At 46.1% G+C, this 20,593-nt stretch overlaps 1 protein-coding gene across 1 annotated transcript in view; it reads left to right on the top strand.

The window, feature by feature from the left end:
* Window positions 1–20,593, top strand: part of LOC147740936 (bile acid-CoA:amino acid N-acyltransferase-like) — a 73,714-nt gene that overhangs the window by 33,940 nt on the left and 19,181 nt on the right. The window contains exon 3 of the mRNA XM_086952221.1: window positions 3,038–3,240. Coding sequence (XP_086808347.1) covers window positions 3,038–3,240 — 203 coding nt within the window. The remainder of the gene's footprint in view (window positions 1–3,037; window positions 3,241–20,593) is intronic.

Genomic DNA, 20,593 nt, shown 5'->3' with positions numbered 1-20,593 from the left:
CCAAGGGGGCAATTTTATACCTTTTCTCTATCTAAAACTAACTAAAAGAATACAAATATCCGCCCAACACGAAGCATGTCTAGAAATGTCACTCGATGAAGTCATTTGCCTTTCACATTGTAAGAATCACGTTCTTTAAGAGCGGCATTTTCCTTTGACTACATGTGTCACAGGCTCTTCTGAAGCTTGCAACATTTAATAAAATTTTTTCGTTGCTTCCTCCGTCCAAGCTTTTCCGCCGCTACACACCCTGTCCTTGGCAATGAAAGTTTATACAATAATTATCTCAATGCTCTGCATAGCCTTGTTTCCGCGTGTGTGTTTTTCAAAGAATTATGAAGAAAATATTTTCTTTTCATTCACAGCTGTGCAAGGCCCAACTCGACAGGACTTCGGACATCCATTTTAGAAATTGGCCACAGGCCTCTTTTAGCATGACTCTAGTATGCAAGGAAACACAAGACATCAATTAATTCGAGAATTGATAATTATTCTTTTACCCACCCCCTTCACTAATATTAACCCATTAGTCTATGTTACCTAGCATAATACACAAAAGACAAACAAAACTCTGTCACATGAAAGACACGACATAAACAAAAGCACATTTAAAAGAATGCACATGCTATATTTAAAATAGCCGCAGTTTATGTTTGACAGAACAAAAGACAAGGTAAATATATTATTAAAAACGTTATGACAAACATAACAAGAGCACATATTATTAGACCCGCCTGTTCGTGTACATCAACCGAACTTCTGCCAACCCTCTAGACACCTGTGCTCTTCTTCATTCACCCTCGCACACCCCTGCATCCGTCACAGAGCCAACGGTTTGCCGCTTCTTATCCTACATTGCTGCCAAGACCTAGAACGACCTTCCCCTCCAGCTCTGTAAAGCCTCCTCGCTGGCAGACTCGAGGAAGAGACTCAAGACCTGGCTCTTCAACAAAGACGCAGCTCCCAGATACCCCTTGGTGTGTCAGTGAGCACTTTATAAATGCTTTTTTGATACAGAATTGGGGAACGGTACAGTGTGGTCCAAGGAGCTGCAAGGGCACCACAGTTTCTGTCCTGGAATGTCTTCCCAGAGTAGACTTTCTAGACAGAAACTGTGGTACACCTTGTTGACCCTCAAAGCAGACGGCTTCAGTTCAGTTTTTGCCAGCTGGGGCCACAAAATCCGCCTGAATTTAGACCGACTCGCTTCTGAAGATTTTCCCACGAGCATCAGTCAGTGTGTCCTTTCTCCTTTCCTCCCCTCGTCTTCGGGGGACAGTCTCCTCTTCCAGTGCTGGTCACCACAGAATCCAAGGTTTACATTGACAGTTAAGAGCCACAGGCTATGAACCTTATACAAATTTAAGCATTGTTTCGACATAACCACAATTATAATAACCTAATACATCATTAAAAGAGCAGCCTTTACAATGTCCTTCCCTCTTTCACTACAGAGGATGAAATAACACTTATCCCTAAAACAGAATATGAGCCATTACATATTTTTATCTGAAATCAAGTTGCTGAATACTCAGATTAGCGGCAAAAAGCATGACTCCGTGGGAGGCAAAAAGCATGTACACTAAACACTTTTTCTTTTCTTTTCTTGAGCCCACACTATTTTTTAATACATTTTATTCAATTCATTTCTACGGCCAAGCCATCCTATTTTTCTCTAATTCCCTGTCACTCTGTTTCTTTTCTATATTGCCACATTGTGATTCTCTGTTTCCAAACTGCTCTTCCATCTGTTCTCAAAACGTTCATTCTTTATTCTGCTGTTCTACCACAACACAACACTTTTTCTATATAATTACATTTTCCTTGGTCTTTCTGTGGTCAATTCCTTTCAGTTTTCACTTTATTTCTTCTATTTTAATATGTTGTTTTATCTTCACTCTTTCCAGTGTTTCTTTTCACTGTGTTACCTAGTTTGCTTCCCCCTTCCCTACTTCCATGCAATGCTTCCACTTCTGTGTATCATGTTAAACAGTTTCCACTTTATTCAGAAGTCTAGCTTGCGGTACAGAAACAAACCAGTACAAGTAACATAAAACATTGTGTTGTGTAAGAACAGGAGTGATCATACCCATCAACAGTATTTGAGTATGGCTTCTCGTCGAATAGCTCCCTGAGCCTTTGCGGGTGAAAAAAGGTAAATCTAGTTTAATTCAGATATATTGGGTATTAATGGGTACTACTATGAGATACTTGTTCATGTGGAATATTTATGCACTTTACTTATGACTTCTTTACTCGATTAGGGACACAGGGATTGATGTTGTAGTTTTACTGTAGTAGTTTTAGTGGGCCTAGGCTTCTATGACATTTAGAGTAGTCTAAATATGTATGAATGCTTGTGGATGCATGTCATAATTTAATTAAACTAATAAAAATGATCTAAAACTAATAAAAAAGAAATAAGGTTTTTTGAACCTCTATACTTTTATGTAGCACCGGGTTCGCCACCAGGTTCACATCCACTTTTCTCTGTGCCGTCCCAACAATGAACCTACAGCTGGAACAGGCATGTGCAAGAATCAGTGAGAGGCACAGGCCAAGATGATACCTTCAAATGGCAACATCTGTTTGTTTTTGTATATAGCAATTATCCTTACATGGTAAAAAACTGATGCCTTATTAAAGAAATCGATCATCTGCTAACTTTTGTCACTTGGATGAATGTGCACAGGGCTTGCATTGTAATTTCATCTCTAAAAGAGTAGCTGAGCCAGAAAATCTTCATTAAGTGTTACTGGCCCATGCAGCGAAGGCACATCGTGTGCCAGTCAATATTATGTCCTGGAGCTCATACTCTAAATCTATGACCTCCGCCTATGTATCCTGGTTCTGGTTAAATATCTGTGTTGATCAGGCACAAGTGCCTATTTGAAAAGGTTGGTGGACATCTGCATGTACACCATATATGCTATCTCCCATCCAGTATCTCAACTTTCTGAATTCTGTGTTCATTTTTTATCTACTGTATTCCGAATATTGACTGCTTTGTCACTGCTTTGCTGTCTTTCTGCCACAGGAGATGGGCCATTCCCTGGAGTCATTGACATGTTTGGAGGAGTCGGGGGTCTCACGGAGTTCCGCAGCGGTCTTCTTGCCAGCCGGGGATTTGCCACACTCGCTTTGGCCTATTTTGCCTACGATGACCTGCCAAATTTTCTGAGTGAAGTGGATCTGGAGTACTTTGAAGAAGCTGCTGACCTTCTCTTGAAGCACCCCAAGGTATGTCCCCTCTAACTTCTTCCTGTCAAATGTAGTGTAACACTGACTTAACATCCCCTGTACAAAGGCTCTCTCCCTCTGCACTCCAGTCCTTTTGCAGGATTCAGCTTCATGTGATTTACTCTTCTTGTAACAATGCTTCAAAATGGTCGTGATGTTGCTTTTTTGCATGTAACGTACATAACAGTTTCTAGCACCAGGTACAATCCGTTATGTAGAAAACATTGTGTTAGAAATATGTCTGAAAAAGTATTCCAAAAAACGAATATTACAAAGAAAACAACAGGGAATAGTATTCTGAAAGAAAAAGCACAGCGACTGTAGGAATTTCAAGATGGCTCTTTGCAAACTAAAACAGGTGGGACTCAGAAATGTAGTCCCACTGCTAGGTTCATATTCAGTCCTAATTCCATTAGCCTGCTTAAGTACCAAACCCAGATTTAGGGCATAGGGGCTTTCTGTAGTGCCTTGCTGGTGAGACAAGTAGGGTCACAGAAGTTACGAAGAAAAGCAGAGAGTAAAACGTAGGGACTTCTGTGGAATGTGGGGAAGTGAACTCCACTCCCCTCAAATAGGATGGTTATTTTAAAATGTTTAAAGAGTAGGCAGGATTGGGACACATTTAGTAGAGTGAGATGAAAGAGGTACTGTGGTGGGAACCCCAGCCAAAAAGAGAACCACGATAGTTTTTTTGAAATACTGGGAACATATTCATGATATGGCAAACAATGGCAAAATAGTTACTATTGCATGGAATAACACGAAACATATGCAATTTTTGGCAAGTTGATTAGTCGTCTGTGTTTCTAAACATGACACAAGCAACTGGACACGTATAAAACATGGTTCCCACTATCCAGGAACGTACATGCGGAGTCCGGAGGCACCATCGATGTGAGACGGTATGACGTCTGCAAATATCCGCAGTGGGTATTTTGAAGAACTGCCACGGTTCTGGCCTTTATAGAGCAGCGATAAACACCTCCTTTCTTAACAATATGACCGCTCCACTTCACCTACTTGGATACATGTTAATATCAAAATAGTCTGAGAACGTGAAGCACCCAATCTTATGGAGTAGTGGAGTGGTGTTGCTCACTGGTTAGAGGCGGCAGACCCGGGAGCAGAAGTCGGCCGGGACCAGGGTTCAATTCCCGACGCGGCAGGGTCGTGGACTTCGGTCAGCGGACTCGATAATTCTCGCTTCGGTGCCTACTCTAATCAGGGGTCCCACTCGGCAACTCTGGGCATTAGCTTGCCTAATCTCCACAACGGCCCCTCCAACGCCGGGGATGCTTGGCTCCACCTTGGGGACTCCCAGCAGGGACCATCCCACAGGGAAAGCCAGGACGGGTTCCCCAGCGTTACACAGCGCCAGGAAACCTCCGGGTACCAGTGCGCTTTACAAGCTCAAACATAATAGTAATAAATAAGTTACATTGGTGGTGGCGGCAATCTAGCAGGAGTCCCCCTTTCAACTTAACTCTAGCTCAATAGTGAAATAAGGTCAACGTCCAGAAGTGGGTCTGTGAATACGTCCGCGATAATCAAAAGGTGTCTTCGGAAACAAGAGATTGCAGAACTCCGGGAAACTCATTGTGAAGCAGAAGATGCAAGATCTTCACAATTATGCAGCGCGTGGTAGTGCAAGAAGGTCTGCTCGAGGATCTGAATTTACAGTTTTACAGGAACCATGGAAGACAGCACAAGTACAGCTTTCTATTTTAGAGTCATGATTTAGTAAATCACAAATCCCTGCCTATTAAATGCTTTCGCCTACACAGAGTAGAGTAATTCAGTGGGTAAACTAATAGGTAGAAGCTGGAGATGTCTTTTCACCAAGGTGAGACTTATTAGAATGTGACCGCCCAGTGAGTTTGCTGATACAGTAATTAAGAAAGTAGCGGCAGGCTCAACAACTCCTTTGTGAAATGTTTTACCTGGGGAAAGAGAGGAATGTGGACATTAAGGTTGGCCTTGGGAGTTTGGAGCGGATGAATTGAGGCCTAAAAATGCTGTACTAATTCTACTCCTTTTGCTGTTCGACCCAATTCTGCATAGTAAAGAAAAGCAAAATAGATGAAGCACCACAACTATAAACATCAGTATTTTTTACTAAATGTTCAAGCTCCAGAATTTTTATTGTATCCACTGCCTCTTCATGTGAGGGACGGTGGGAATAAAAGCCTGTATAACGACGAAATAAGGATTGGAGTAATCTTTATATTTCTTCCCCAACCCTGTCTTTTGCTTATGAGGATATGGCCACGTTTTTCAAGCAGATTTGAAGATGTAATCCAAAAATAAAGTGCAAACTCCAAAACACAATTTAACACATATTGCACTTTAGTAAACAGTACCTAACATCCAACCCAGATCTTGAGGCAGATGAGAATACACCTGTTCCAAAAAGCTACTGATCCTGGAAAGCCATGTTCAGACAATAATGGTCCACCAAGGTCAGCCCAAAGAGTAACCCTAGTTGCCCAAATATAAGCTATAGGGACACCCTGACCTTCTGCACAGAAAGCAGCCATACCTTAGTGGATTGCGCCTAAAGGAACTCTGGCTGATCCATACCAAAATATCCTACCTCCAGAAGATGGAAGACTTGACCAACAACTTAGGATCCTAGACAAAGATTCTTACGAGCTGCTACAAAAATCATAAACGACCGACACATCAATGCAAAGTGCTTGTGCAATCCAAATGAATCAAGAAAATCAAGTAAAATAAAGTTCCAGAGAGACAGGATTGAGGGGAACACAGGATGAACCACCTCAGATTCTCTGTGAAAGCTTTGAGCCACCGTAGGAATGAATGTAGGGCTGGTCTTCAAAATATTTAAGGAACCTTCTTTTCCTTGACGTCTAGGTGACGTGCTAATGTTTTGAAAGACAAGAATTTGAGAGAAGCATCTTTCAGTGGCTCAGTGAGCGCTCCTTGCAGCACAAAGCGGCACATTGAGGCTGAGCCAACAAGACTCTCTTGGGAAGCAGAACCGCTAAATATTCAATTAACTACAAACCTCCCCAAGGTTCACAAAAGACTGTAAGGCAGCCCACTGACTCCAGTGGGTGGAAAGACATAAACACAATGCAACCCCATTCTGCAGTAAAATGAATAAGAACCACATTGCCCAAGGTCCCATAGATTTTACTCCACACCGCATTTGAAAGTATGCCCAGTGATGGTAGCAGGCCTTTCCAGTGGACAGATGTCTAGAACAGTGTTCCCAAACTCTTTAGTACCACAAATCACTTTTTAGAACTACAATCTTTAGTGGCCATGAAGCAGGAGATTTTTAAATTTAACTACAGCATGGTGTGGTAGTGCACTGTCATTTACATGCAGCGCATTTTCCATTTCAATGGCCACCAGATTTGCACAGTCCTACAGGCTTACAAGTAAAACTATATTGCACCCAAATGAGAATGTTAATTCTAGTTACAGTTGAATATTGTGTCTTGATGCGTTTGAATCATTTTAAAATCTTTGCTTCCATCACACTTTAAAATTACAAACAATGTGCTTCATTTTTGCTTCCCTAACTGCTGAATATGTACAGTTCATTAGAGGTATTTGCATTTTCCTGTGGGTTACAAGAAATTACATCAAGCATGATTATCACATAATTCATTTTACTTTTCTTTCTTTAACTGCAAAGTGTGATGAGTTTGGAAACACTAATCCCCGTGTTAAAAAAACAAATAAGCAGCAATTTATCAAGTCAAGTCAAGTCAAGTCAGAGAATTTATATAGCGCACTACATACCCAGTGGGTTTCAAGGCGCTTAGAAAGGGGAGGAGGATTACTTGTCAAATATCCACGTTTTAAGTTGCTTTCTGAATGCTAGGTGGTTCTGGGTAAGGCGAAGGTAAGCGGGGAGTGAGTTCCATGTTTTGGCAGCCAGGTATGAGAAGGATCTGCCTCCCATGGTGGTCTTGTTGATGCGAGGTACAGTGGCGAGGGCTTGGCTGGAAGAACGTAGTTGGCGGGAGGGGGTGTAGAAGGACAGTCGTGAGTTGAGGCATTCTGGTCCGATGTCGTAGAGTGATTTGTGTGCGTGGGTTAGCAGTCGGAAAGTGATCCTCTTATTGACGGGTAGCCAGTGGAGGTCTTTAAGGTGACCGGAGATGTGTTCGTTGCGTGGGATGTCTAATATGATCCTGGCTGAGGCGTTTTGAATTCGTTGGAGTTTCTTCTGGAGTTTAGCGGTAGTGCCCGCGTAGAGGGTGTTTCCGTAGTCCAGTCGGCTCGTGACCAGAGCGTGGGTGACTGTTTTCCTTGTTTCGGTGGGGATCCAGCGAAATGTTTTTCTGAGCATGCGGAGAATGTTGAAGCAAGATGAAGAGACGGCGTTGGCCTGTCTGTTCATTGAAAGTGAGGAATCCAGGATGACGCCTAGGTTCCGTGCGTGGTCTGTCGGGATGGGTGCTTTTCCGAGGGCTTCCGGCCACCAGGAGTCGTCCCATGCAGAGGGGGATGTACCTAAGATGAGGACTTCTGTTTTGTCTGAGTTCAGTTTCAGACGGCTTTGTTTCATCCATTCGGCAACTTCTTTCATTCCTTCGTGTAGGTTAGTTTTGGCGGTGCTGGGGTCATTGGTGAGAGAAAGGATTAGTTGAGTGTCATCCGCGTAAGAGATGATGTTGAGGTTGTGTTGGCGTGCGATGGTCGCGAGGGGGCTCATGTATACGTTGAAGAGGGTGGGGCTGAGTGAGGATCCTTGTGGTACGCCACAGATGACTTCGGTGGCCTCGGACTTGAATGGTGGGAGGCGGACTCTCTGGGTTCTTCCGGTGAGGAACGAGGTGATCCATTCAAGTGCTTTTCCTTGTATTCCGATGTTATTGAGGCGTTGTAGCAGGGTGCTGTGGCAGACTGTGTCGAATGCTGCAGAGAGGTCGAGGAGGATGAGGGCGACTGTGTCTCCATTATCCAGTAGAGTTCGAATGTCGTCTGTTGCTGCGATGAGGGCGGTCTCAGTGCTGTGTTTTGCTCGGAAGCCAGATTGTGAGGAGTCGAGGGATTTGTTGGCTTCGAGGAAGGCGGCGAGCTGGTTGTTGACAGCTTTCTCGATGACTTTGGCCGGGAATGGAAGGAGCGAGATGGGGCGGTAATTTTTGAGTTCGGTGGGGTCCGCTGTGGGTTTTCTCAGAAGGGCGGTGAGTTCAGTGTGTTTCCAGTCTTCCGGGAAGGTGACGGTTGAAGGAGCAGTTGATGACGTCTCGGAGGTGCGGTGCTATGACGGAGTCTGCTTTATTGAAGATGTGGTGAGGACATGGGTCTGTGGGGGATCCTGAGTGGATGGAATTCATCAGGCGGATTGTGTCCTCAGTGGAGATTGGGTTCCAGTCGTTAAGGGTGTTCATGGGGGGAGAATGTTCAGCAAATGGTAGGGTGGGTTGGTTTCCGGGTTGGTTGTCAAAGCTGTTGTGGATGTCTGCAATCTTGTTGTGGAAGAATGAGGCTAGGGAGTCGCAGAAGGCTTGAGAGGGGGTGATGTCGTTGGAGTTGGCCGAGGGATTGGAAAATTCCTTGACGATGTTGAAAAGTTCCTTGCTGTTGTGGGCGTTGTTGTCAAGTCGATCCTTGAATGCTGTTTTCTTGGCCTTTCGGATTAGTTGGTGGTGAGTGCGGGTGGCGTTTTTGAAGGCGTCCTTGGTGCTAGTAGTTGGGTCTTTTTTCCAGGCCTTTTCAAGGGAGCGGCAGAGTTTCTTGGACAGGAGACATATCCTGACATTAGACCTCTGTCTTTGAAGCAGCAGCAAATGTAACAAGTTAAAAACAGAGTTTAAAGGCATCTTCTTCTATTGCTTGAACGTGCATAACCCACCCAAAATCCGCTCCTGACCTGCCACAGTTTGAGGAGCACAGGTCTAGGAGCTTGCACAGACCTTGCCTTCTAGCCCCACTTGCCACGTCATGTGGATTCTATGAACAGTGAGTCTTGAGAGTGGAGGAGAGGAGGACACTGTAAAATCCATTCAGGTGCAGCTTCTCTCTGATGTATGTGCAAGGCTTTTCTGAGGACACACGCAAAGTTGCATACAATTAAGCCCTAACTGTGTTGTAAATATTATTCCAGTTACTCATTAGAGAGTGTATGCGCAAGGAGTAGGGCCTAGAAAATGAATACTTGGAATGGTGATAATAAGTAACAGAGTGTGCAAGCTTGCCACATTATTTTAGAAGCAGGTTGGCATTTGTGGCACTAACAAAGAGTAAGTGAATGGAGTTCAGAGGAAATTTCCACTCTACTATCTAGAAAGATGCATGTAGTGAGTAACGTTACCAGGCCATTGCTGAGCAAGTGTCGAAGAAAGCATGTTTACAACTAGAAGATTTCTAAAGTATGCAGGGATGAGACATGACTTTATATAGTTAGGGAAATACAAATCATTCACCCTACACAAAAACAATAAGGGTGAGTATATTATAGATATAATGTAGACATGAATGATAGTTAGGGTTTAGGTGAAGGAACCCTATTGACTTTGCATGGTTCCTGCTTTTATCTGCTCCTGTCACAGGCGCTAGACCGAACAATACCAGTGGGGTACCACTATTATCGGGAGACGTGTGAAAACACTATGAAGTGGGAAGTTTACGGACGCAGCAAATTCCAGAACTTTGCCTCACAGAAATGGAGTATAAACGCTCTCCGCCCCACCAAGTGTGGTGTGGGATGCATTAAAAGCATATGTAAGGGGGCTGGTGACAGCAAAGGGTGTGCAGATAGTAGGAATGCAAAAGAACAGATGCAGATTCCAGAAAAGACTGTTCGTTATATGCAGCATAAATGCATGAATATGCTGGAGACATTCAGCTTATTATCAATGCAGATAGGGCCAGCAATGATCCTGTTGGTTCTTTTCACAAGATGTATGACAGCGGCCTCTAGTTGGTTGCATCAAAATGCCTTAAAATTGAACTCTGAAAAAACAGTGCCAGACCCCAAATATGCTATTTTTCGATTTCTCCCCCCCCCCCTCCTTCCTGGACAGTACGCCCTGCTCATCTGAAGGCTGTCAACAATCTAGGTGTAAGCCTTAAACCCAACCTCACACCGAAGGCTCAGGGCAGTCGTGCTTTCAACTTGTAATTTTGTACTCAAAGTGTTGAAAAAGATTCTTCTCTTCCTTCCTAAGCAATCAATCAATCAATCAGTGACACTTATAAAGCGCGCTACATACCCGTAGGGTCTCAAGGCGCTGGGGGGGGGGGGGGTGCCGCTACTGCTCGAACAGCCAGGTCTTCAGCTTCTTCCTGAAGGAGAGGTGGTCTTGGGTCAGGCGCAGGTCGGTCGGGAGGGAGTTCCAGGTCTTGGCGGCCAGGTAGGAGAAGGACCTTCCTCCTGTAGTCGCTCTTCGGATGCGGGGGACGGCGGCAAGGGCGTGGTTGGCTGATCGGAGGTGGCGTTTGGGAGCGTAGAAGTTGACTCGGCTGTTGAGGTAGCTCGGGCCTTGGTCGTGTAGGGCTTTGTGTGCGTGGGTGAGGAGGCGGAAGGTGATTCTCTTGTTGACGGGGAGCCAGTGAAGGTCTCTCAGATGTCCGGAGATGTGGCTGGTTCGTGGGATGTCGAGGATGAGTCTGGCTGAGGCGTTTTGGATCCGCTGGAGTCTCTTCTGGAGCTTGGCGGTGGTACCGGCGTAGAGGGCGTTGCCGTAGTCCAGTTGGCTGGTGACGAGGGCCTGGGTGACGGTCTTCCTGGTCTCTGTGGGGATCCACCAGAAGATTTTCCGTAGCATGCGTAGGATGTTGAAGCACGCCGAGGAGACGTTGTTGACTTGCCTGGTCATGGAGAGGGAGGAGTCCAGGATGAAGCCCAGGTTTCGTGCATGGTCTGTCGGTTTGGGTGCAGTGCCCAGGGCGGGAGGCCACCAGGAGTCGTCCCAGGCGGAGGGTGAGGAGCCCAGGATGAGGACCTCCGTCTTGTCCGAGTTCAGTTTTAGGCGGCTGGTCGTCATCCACTCGGCTACCTCTTTCATCCCTTCGTGCAGGTTGGCTCTGGCGGCGGCGGGGTCGTTGGTCAGGGAGAGGATCAGCTGGGTGTCGTCGGCGTAGGAGATTATGCTGAGGTTGTGTTTGCGTACGATGGCCGCGAGGGGGCTCATGTAGACGTTGAAGAGGGTGGGGCTCAGAGATGATCCTTGGGGGACGCCGCAGATGACTTCGGAGGCCTCTGACTTGTACGGTGGTAGGCGGACTCTCTGTGTTCTTCCGTCGAGGAAGGAGATGATCCATTCCAGCGCCTTGTCCTGGATTCCGATGTTGCTGAGGCGCCGTACTAGGGTGCGGTGGCAGACCGTGTCGAATGCCGCGGAGAGGTCTAGGAGGATGAGGGCCGCTGTTTCTCCATTGTCCATCAGGGCTCGGATGTCATCGGTGGCGGCAATGAGGGCGGTCTCGGTGCTGTGGTTGGCTCGGAAGCCGGACTGTGAGGGGTCGAGGGATCCGTTCGTCTCGAGGAAGGCGGCCATCTGCTTGTTGACGGTCTTCTCGATGACTTTGGCTGGAAACGGGAGAAGCGAGATAGGGCGGTAATTCTTGAGGTCGGTGGGGTCCGCTGTTGGTTTCTTGAGTAGAGCGCTGAGCTCGGCGTGTTTCCAGCTCTCAGGGAAGATGGTGGTGTCGAAGGATGTGTTGATGATGTCTCGCAGGTGGGGTGCGATGACAGCGTCGGCCTTGTTGAAGACGTGGTGAGGGCAGGGGTCGGTCGGTGATCCGGAGTGGATGGAGTTCATCGTGCGGATGGTGTCTTCGGTGCTGATCGGGGTCCAGGCGTGGAGGGTGGTGGTGGGGGGTGGTTGTTCGGTCATGGTGTGCGTTGGTTGGTTGTTGAAGCTGCTGTGTATGTCCGTGATCTTGTTGTGGAAGTATGAAGCGAGGGAGTTGCAGAGGTCTTGCGATGGGGTGATGTCGTTGTTTCCTGCGCTGGGGTTGGAAAGCTCTTTCACGATGTTGAAGAGTTCCTTGCAGTTGTGTGCGTTGTTGTCCAACCGGTCCTTGAATGCTGTTTTCTTGGCGGCGCGGATCAGCTGGTGGTGTTTCCGGGTGGCAAGTTTGTAGGAGGTCCTGTTGTCCGGTGTCGGTTCCCTTTTCCAGACTTTCTCGAGGGCTCGGCAGTTCTTCTTGGAGCTCTTGAGTTCGTCGGTGAACCATGGGGCCTTCTTGCTGCCGGGTCTGCTAGGCGGGGTCCTCAGCGGGGCGAGTTCGTCCGCGCAGTTGCTGATCCACTTCGTGAGGTTGTCGGCGGCCTGGCTGGGGTTCGCTGAGCTGGCAGGAGGGTGCTGGCTCAGGGAGGTGGCGAGCTGGTCTGCTGTGATCTTGTTCCAGCTTCTGCGGGCGGCCTGTTGCTGGTGATGGTGGGTCGTCGTTCTCTTGAAGGTGAAGTGGACGCAGCTGTGGTCCGTCCATTGAAGCTCTGTGGCGTGGCTGAAGTCGATGTCTGTGCTGGATGAGAAGACGGCGACGAGTGTGTGTCCGGCGAGGTGGGTGGGGGTGGACACCAGTTGCTTAAGTCCCAGGTTGGCGAGGTTGGCGAGCAGGGTGCTGGTGTTGCGGTCGTTGTTGTTCTCCAGATGGAAGTTGAGGTCTCCCAGGAGGATGTAGTCAGCGGAGGAGAGGGCATGCGGGCTGACGGAGTCGGCGATGTCCTCGCTGAATTGCGTGCGTGGTCCAGGGGGTCGGTAGATCAGGGTGCCTCTGAGGGTGGTGTTCGGGTTGGTGTGGATCTGGAAATGCAGGTGTTCGGCGCTGGTCAGGGTGTTGTCGGTGCTGGTCGTGAGACGGATGGTGCTCCTGTGGATGATGGCGATGCCTCCTCCCATCTGGTTGGCTTTTCGGTCCCTCCGGACGATCTTGTAGCCCTCTGGGATAGGGATGGCGATGTCGGGAGCTGAAGAGGCGGCCATCCAGGTCTCCGTGAGGAAGGCAACGTCAGGGGCTGTGGCGTCTAGGAGGTTCCAGAGTTCGATGGCGTGTCTGTGGACGGAGCGGGTGTTGAGCAGGATGCACTTGAGGTGGGTGCTGCTGGTGTTCGACTTGGCGGGTGCTGGTGCGGGGCTGGTCCGGATGCAGGAGAACTTGCAGGCGTGGCAGCTGAAAGGTCCGTGGGTACGTCTTGGAGTGGCTTGATGGCATTCTGGGAGTCGGCCGGTGTTGAGAGCGATGAGGGTGGCGGCGGAGTACGTCAGGCGGGTCGGTCGGGATCTTCGTGGGCCAGGGGTCCTGGCACTGGGCGCGGTCCGGTCGCGGACGGGCGCAGACGGGCGCAGACGGGCTTACCTTTGGCGCGCCTTCGGCGCACAATCGGCGCGCCCGCTGCGCGTGACCACTGCGCGTTCGCACGGTCGCCATTTAAGGCCAAGTGCGCGGGTGGGCGGAGCAGCTGGGAGGCGGGAGCGGGGAGGGTACAGAATAGAAAAAGGGGCGGGGAAAAGCGGCGGTGGCGGGAAGGGAGGGCGGAGGGCGGCGAGGTAGGCGGACAACAAGGATGGAAAAGCAAAACACGGGGAAAATGGAATTAAAACAAAACAGGCACAAATAATCGAAAAAACAAGGGCAAAATGAGAGTAAAACAAAGCAGGCACAAATTAACGTCAAAACAAAGGGCAAAAACAACCGCAGCGGCGGCAGCCGGCAAACGAGTCAGCAGCGAGGCAGAGGGCAGGCAAGGGGCACACGCAGCAGCTGGTGGCCGTGCGGCGCGGGGGTGTCCCACAAGTGGGTCACACTCACCTGCGTCGCACGGTCGCCATTTAAGGCCAAGTGCGCGGGTGGGCGGAGCAGCTGGGAGGCGGGAGCGGGGAGGGTACAGAATAGAAAAAGGGGCGGGGAAAAGCGGCGGTGGCAGGAAGGGAGGGCGGAGGGCGGCGAGGTAGGCGGACAACAAGGAAGGAAAAGCAAAACACGGGGAAAATGGAATTAAAACAAAACAGGCACAAATAATCGAAAAAACAAGGGCAAAATGAGAGTAAAACAAAGCAGGCACAAATTAACGTCAAAACAAAGGGCAAAAACAACCGCAGCGGCGGCAGCCGGCAACCGGCAAACGAATCAGCAGCGAGGCAGAGGGCAGGCAAGGGGCACACGCAGCAGCTGGTGGCCGTGCGGCGCGGGGGTGTCCCACAAGCAGGTCCACGAGGTGGTGATCTTCCATTTATCTTCCTGTAGGTGTTGTACGTTTTAAATGTGGTGCTTTCCTTATTTACTGAAGCATAACACCATGAAGGAAAATTGTCTAAAGCTCTGTGCACTTATCCAAAACCCACTAAGCTTTGCTTTTGCTTTCAGACTTTTCATTGTATTACCAATCAAAATATATACTCCTAGTCAAGACTGCACATTCAAAAGAATATGATGGCGTAATATTTTAACAAACATGGCTTCTCAATATTAAGTATAAATAATCGCCTGGATTACTGCAATTCCCACTATCTGGGGGAAGAGAAGGGACTGCAAGGCATTCATAATGTGGGAGCCAAGGGGCCTTCCTCATTGGTCATTGATACAAAGTGAAGACACCATTCAGGTAAAGGAAAAGCCTTCTTTATTCCAATACTGCTCCTCTCTCCACCACAGTAAGATCAGATCTCTACACAACATTCTAAGGTAGACCCACGGTAACTGGAGCGTACCAAATGTAACTCGGGAGAAGGGGGGTGGAATATACCATTACCAAATGAGCAGGGTGAGGGTTATGAATACGTACAATGTGATTTACAGTATCAACACCAATGCATTAAATACAAGTACTTTATAAACTGTAGGCAGTGGCGTCACTAGGGGGGTGCGGGGGGTGCGGACCGCACCGGGTGTCACCCCATCTGGGGTGACACCAATCTGGTTAGTTACGCTGGCTGGCTCGCTCTGCAGTGCAGCCTGAGCCTCGGCTCAGCCTCGCCCTCACCTCTGCTGCCAGTGCTGCTTTAGTGTGTGCAAACGCACGCCACCACGGTGCTTACAAAAAAAATAAATACTGCTACTACTGCAGTCAGTGCAGTGAGTGTGTGCACTGCAGCAGCACGACGCCACGCACGCACGCACGCACCAGATGATGTGATGATGCTGGTCACTGGAGAATTAATACCGACATCACGATTCTCAGAAGGAATTCTGACCGATGGTGTCGTGACCTCTACTTACCTATGAAACGATGCTACATATATACACCCTCGGACGCCCCTCCAGTGCTTTCTGGAAGCTTCCAACACCACACGAAGATGAAGGCCCTCCTGGTCGCTGCAGCCCTGTGTGTGCACGTGGGTAAGTGAGGGAGGAGGGGCTCCCAGGGGCCTGCAGGACGTGGGGCCTCTGTCATACCTGTTAAATGCAGGCTTTCCCCAGTTTCACAAAACGTGCTGCTGCTCAGCTGGCACATAGCTTGTTTTGGGAAATATTTGGTTCCCCCCAGTCCACCAGGAAGAATGCAGTAGTGGACAAGGTGTGATGGGTCGGTTGGAAAGCATCCATTGGTGTCATTTGCACTAACATTTCCAGATTACATGGATTGCACAGACCGGACTAGAGCGGTTCTGTACCTACACACTTCCAGATTAAGTGGCCTCATGCAAATTTACACCCGCAGTTAAGCAGCGCCTGATTGGTAAAATGGACGATGGGCCGGTATCCGAGTTGCAGCTGCGGGACACTTTTTTGGGCAGCATGGGGGCCGATTCGGGCTTTGTGTGGACCTGAGCGGCCTCTGGGGGCAGATGGACGGCAACTACCACCCTTAGTTTTACCAACGGGTAGAGGTGTCCTACCCAGACTCTCTCTGGGCCTGTCCATTAATGGATGCAGATTGAGCAGAGGCAGGGGGCCTGGGCAGAAGTGGCAGCACATATATTCAGGCGTGGTTTACCATGGTGAACTAATCTTTGCACAGAGTCCTGGCAACATTTGCATTGTTTTTTATCCCATTGAAGTTTAGAAAATATGCCTCTTTTATCGAAAACCCGCTCCTTTTTAAAAAAAAATATAACATTTAAACACTGAAACAGTGTTTGAGAACCGGTGCAATCCGAAATGTGGTGCGCTCGTATTGAGGGTGCCAGGGCATATTTTGGATCCCAATCCAACCTTGTGTTTATGAATCGCACTGTTGCACTGCCTACACCTATATTTATGGATTTTTTTTTAGATTGCACAGATGCCCATGCAGTTGTATAGCTATATTTCTATATCAGAATGCACTAGTGCAATTTTGGCACCTATGTATCTGGGTAACAAAACTGCAGAGGTGACGGGGTCTTGACAGTGTTGTTTTTGCACTTTTTTAGTGCAAATTTCGTTTTTCAAATTGGCAGGATCTGTTAAACTGCACCAGTGTAATTTATGTGTTATAAATGTTGGTGCAAATGACATCATTGCCTCCCCCAGGTCCTCAGCTCCCCAGAGACATACGTGAGCGCCGCTCAGAGATGGAGCCCCCTAGTGGTAGAGGATACATGCTTGGCGAACACAACTATCAGGTTACATGTCAGGGACTCGTTAAAATGACCTGTTCTACTTGACAGTGACTATGTATCATGTTTAACCTGTGGCATTTTACCCCAGATATTTTTGTAAGACAAGTACATACAATGACACAGTGCTGCACTAGAACCTGTAATACCCTAATATGTTTGTTTCTCCTCAAGAGACCAACATGTCTTTCATAAGTGTGCAAAGTTTTTATCTCACTAGCAAAAGTCTCCCTTCCTGTAAATTTGCGTTAGTCATTACAGGCACTGTCCCCAGTCTCAAACTTCCACCAATAAATCACTGATTTCAGGGTTGATAGTCTAATTAGCTAAATAGATGTAAAACTATCACACAAAATCAAGAACTGGAAGCAATATCCGTAATGATCTGGAAGGAGGTGGTGTCGTTTATCCAAGCAAACAGGCAATATTAGAATTATCGAGTTCTAGTTGGTGCTGAAAATGGGTGTGCCTTTTTCTCACAATTTAACTAAGAATCTCTTTTCCTTACGACTTGACATTGTCTGGATGCTGGAGTTTATTCTCCAAACAACTTCAAAGGGGTACTAAAGTTTTAATTGTGATGTGACACACCATTCACCAAAGTCTCCGGGGCAGCTGAAGTGATATCAAGCACCCTTGAAATTAATGACCTCACAGTAAGTGAAATATGTGATCTTTGCCCCTCAATATACCCAGGAAGTGGTGTCACTTGATCTTATAAAAACACAACTTAGAGAAATGTTCATTGTATGGTCCCGTTATTTGCCATCTGTGTCCACTGGCGGACTCGGAGCGGACTCGGTCCATGCGGTAAGTCGTGAGGGGGTGACACCATGAGTTACCCGCACCGGGTGACACCAACCCTAGTGACGCCACTGACTGTAGGGAATGTAACAGTCATCCTCTTCAGAAGCTTCCAGTGGAAAAGCGAGTGAAGTTTAAACCACCTCGATTACGAAGCAGTTCATTGAATAGGCCTGGTCTATCCATCTAATATAAGAGGGACACCCCCTCTTGCGTGTAGCGCTCCTTGGACACACATCATCTACCACGGGTCACTTGATGCCATACAAGACACAATGCTTTCTCCAGGTGTGATCAAAACTGTGGAATGAGCTTCATGTTTATCTGAGGGAAATCCCTTATTTCCCTTATTTCAATTCAAGAAAGCTCTAAAAATTGTCTCGTTGGCATTCAGTAGCTAGCATTATGACTTTTTTTGAGATGAAGTATCTTTCTTATGACAACATCTTTTAGTTGCTCCAGTCTCTGCCTGTAGCCATGTTTTTGTTGATAATATTTTGTTTGAGCACCAGCACACTCCTTCGGGGTATTTGTTGCGCTGTTTAGAACTAATAACCCAACATATTAATCTGTTACTTTGAAAGTAAAATTCTTTCAGAAACTTCACTCATACTAGTTTTAAATAATGAATGCAAAACAACTGCACGTTGAAATAACTCTAAATGAAAAAACCCAGAAATTCTAGAAATGATGAAAAATGGTTTGTATGTTGTGACAGTCAAAGAAAATGTTTCGCATTACCTAAGTTTCATATATTCCGTGCCAGTAATGAATACATTGAATGTTATATGAATATCCATTACAGCTGCATAAACAAGAAAAATGCAAAAAAAACCTCCAGTATACAAATCCTAATAAATTGATATGCATACTACATTGTTATCAAAACAAAAGTTAATACTAGAATCAAGGACTGGAATTTCTGTTTCTATGTTAGGGTTATTCAAAGAAACATTAAGGTAATGTTGGCCTACAGTAGGGTATATATTTTAAATAAATTCCACAAGATTGACACTGATAATAATTGTGGGTTCTATTGCATTGTTTGTAATTCTGATGATGAAATACATGAAGCCAAGAGATAAACTAAGGTAATTGTGGGTAAGTTGAACCAGAAAGAAATGGGGCTGCCTGTAACATCTGAACTAGTTATCTTTCTGGCGGTGTAGTAAGCTTTACACCTGGTGCTCTCCTTACTTACTGAAGGATACCACCTTAAATGAAATAGTTTGAAGCACCCTGTATTAATATAACACCCTCTAAGATTTTCTTTTGCTCTCAGAGCCTTTTCATTGTATTATCAATCACAATGTATACTTATAGTCAAGATTGCACAAATAAAATAATGGAATGACGTAATATTTTAACACACATGGCTTGTCTAAGTATAAATAGTGCAAAAAGAAAGGCAATTCGCCAATAGTTACACATGTCTGGGGTGATGTAGGTGGCGTTGCTTTTTTGATCAAAGAAATAGATACAATTAACGCCTATTTTTCTCAATGTAAACATAATTTTGAGGACGCTCAGTGGCAAATGTTTGCGTGCTACCTTGAAGTGCGCTCTGCCCCGGTAGCACAAACGTATGCTTCCAATGTATGTGATGAGTTGTCACGCCCCTCGATCAAGCTGCACAGCCATGCAAGAACTGCAAAAATCAACGCGCAAGAATCCACTATTTTGTCCATAATCTTTATATTAATCCATTTTCTCCATATTTTCCAAGTTCATGATAGGAACAGCATAATTCATGTCTTTATCGCTTTTTCAATGACACACATCTAATTGTATGGCAAACATGCATGTACTAACTCATAAGAGTTTGTATGTGCAAGCCTTGAGCATCTCGTGGTTGATTAGCTGCGCTATACAAATTTGAGTATTATTATTATTGTTTATGTATGTGATTCACATAAAAGGATGACCCTTTCGCAAATAAACTTTTACAGGGCAAAATTAAAAATCAAAACTACAAAGGTTTATTCAAATGTAAGAAGCTTACAAAAGGTAAAAATTAGTTGGTCAAATTCAAATCTGCATTAAAATTACATCAGATAATTGCAAATGTGAGAGGATCAACATAAGGTTGCCTCCAGAGCCATTAAATAACTAAAACCAAAGTAAAGTTCAGCAAAAGAACTAGCATAAAATCTGCAGTACAGGTCAAGGACAGTGTAAGTATACATCATTTGACCGACTAATGTAGAATCAGCTTACGAGTGGGCTCTAAAGAAGCAAGCCGAATGGCATAGAGACTACTCACACTTTCTTGCTTTAAAATCCCAGTATAGACAGACTGACATGGAGTCTGAAATGCGCAAAAAGTCTGGGGTGCGCCCAAAAATGGTTCATTTCATAGGTTTCAGGCAGTGAAAACCACACTCTCCCCACAGTGAGATCTAACATACTAGGGCTGCACATACACAGGGGCATACTTATAAACCAATAGCTTTTTGAGAAATTATGATACGCCAAATAAGAACAATCAGGGACTCCTACTTTAATGCTTAATTATGACTAGGCTTATATAGGAAATGAAAGAAAGAACATGAAATGTGTGTGCAACAAATCAAAACAATAGAAAGTCTTACTGATGAACCAATTCTTAGAATGTAAAGGTAAGAATTTTGAATTTGTTACACATACAGAAACATTCTTCTGGAGGAACACAAACAAATACGTTTAGCTCGCCAAATTAAGGCACCGGGAAAAGTAAAGACAGAGAAGAGAAAAGTACACTTCATGTACTATTAAAGACTGAATTCTTTCTGTCACTGTAAAATGAATATATCAAAACAACAAAGGTCCTGAGCAAGGGAGAATAAAGAAAACTTGATATATATAGATCACAGTGGAACTCTATATAGTCTTAAAATTCCATGACCAGCCGGCCAAGGAATATTTATTGATTCAATTATTTTATGATGTCAAAGTTACAGCAATTAACCCAAACAGTATGGGTTAAATTGGGGCACAGTCCTGTGCCATCCAAGAAGGGGAGAGCAAGAGGGTAAAGGTAAGTGGGGAAAGTTATCAGGCAAACAAAGTGAGCTGACAGGTCACTGGCATTTAGT

This window comes from Lissotriton vulgaris, chromosome 1_1, assembly GCF_964263255.1.
Source record: "Lissotriton vulgaris chromosome 1_1, aLisVul1.2, whole genome shotgun sequence".
In the NCBI taxonomy this organism is placed as follows: Eukaryota; Metazoa; Chordata; class Amphibia; order Caudata; family Salamandridae; genus Lissotriton; species Lissotriton vulgaris.
This window is presented reverse-complemented; position numbering and strand designations above follow the sequence as displayed.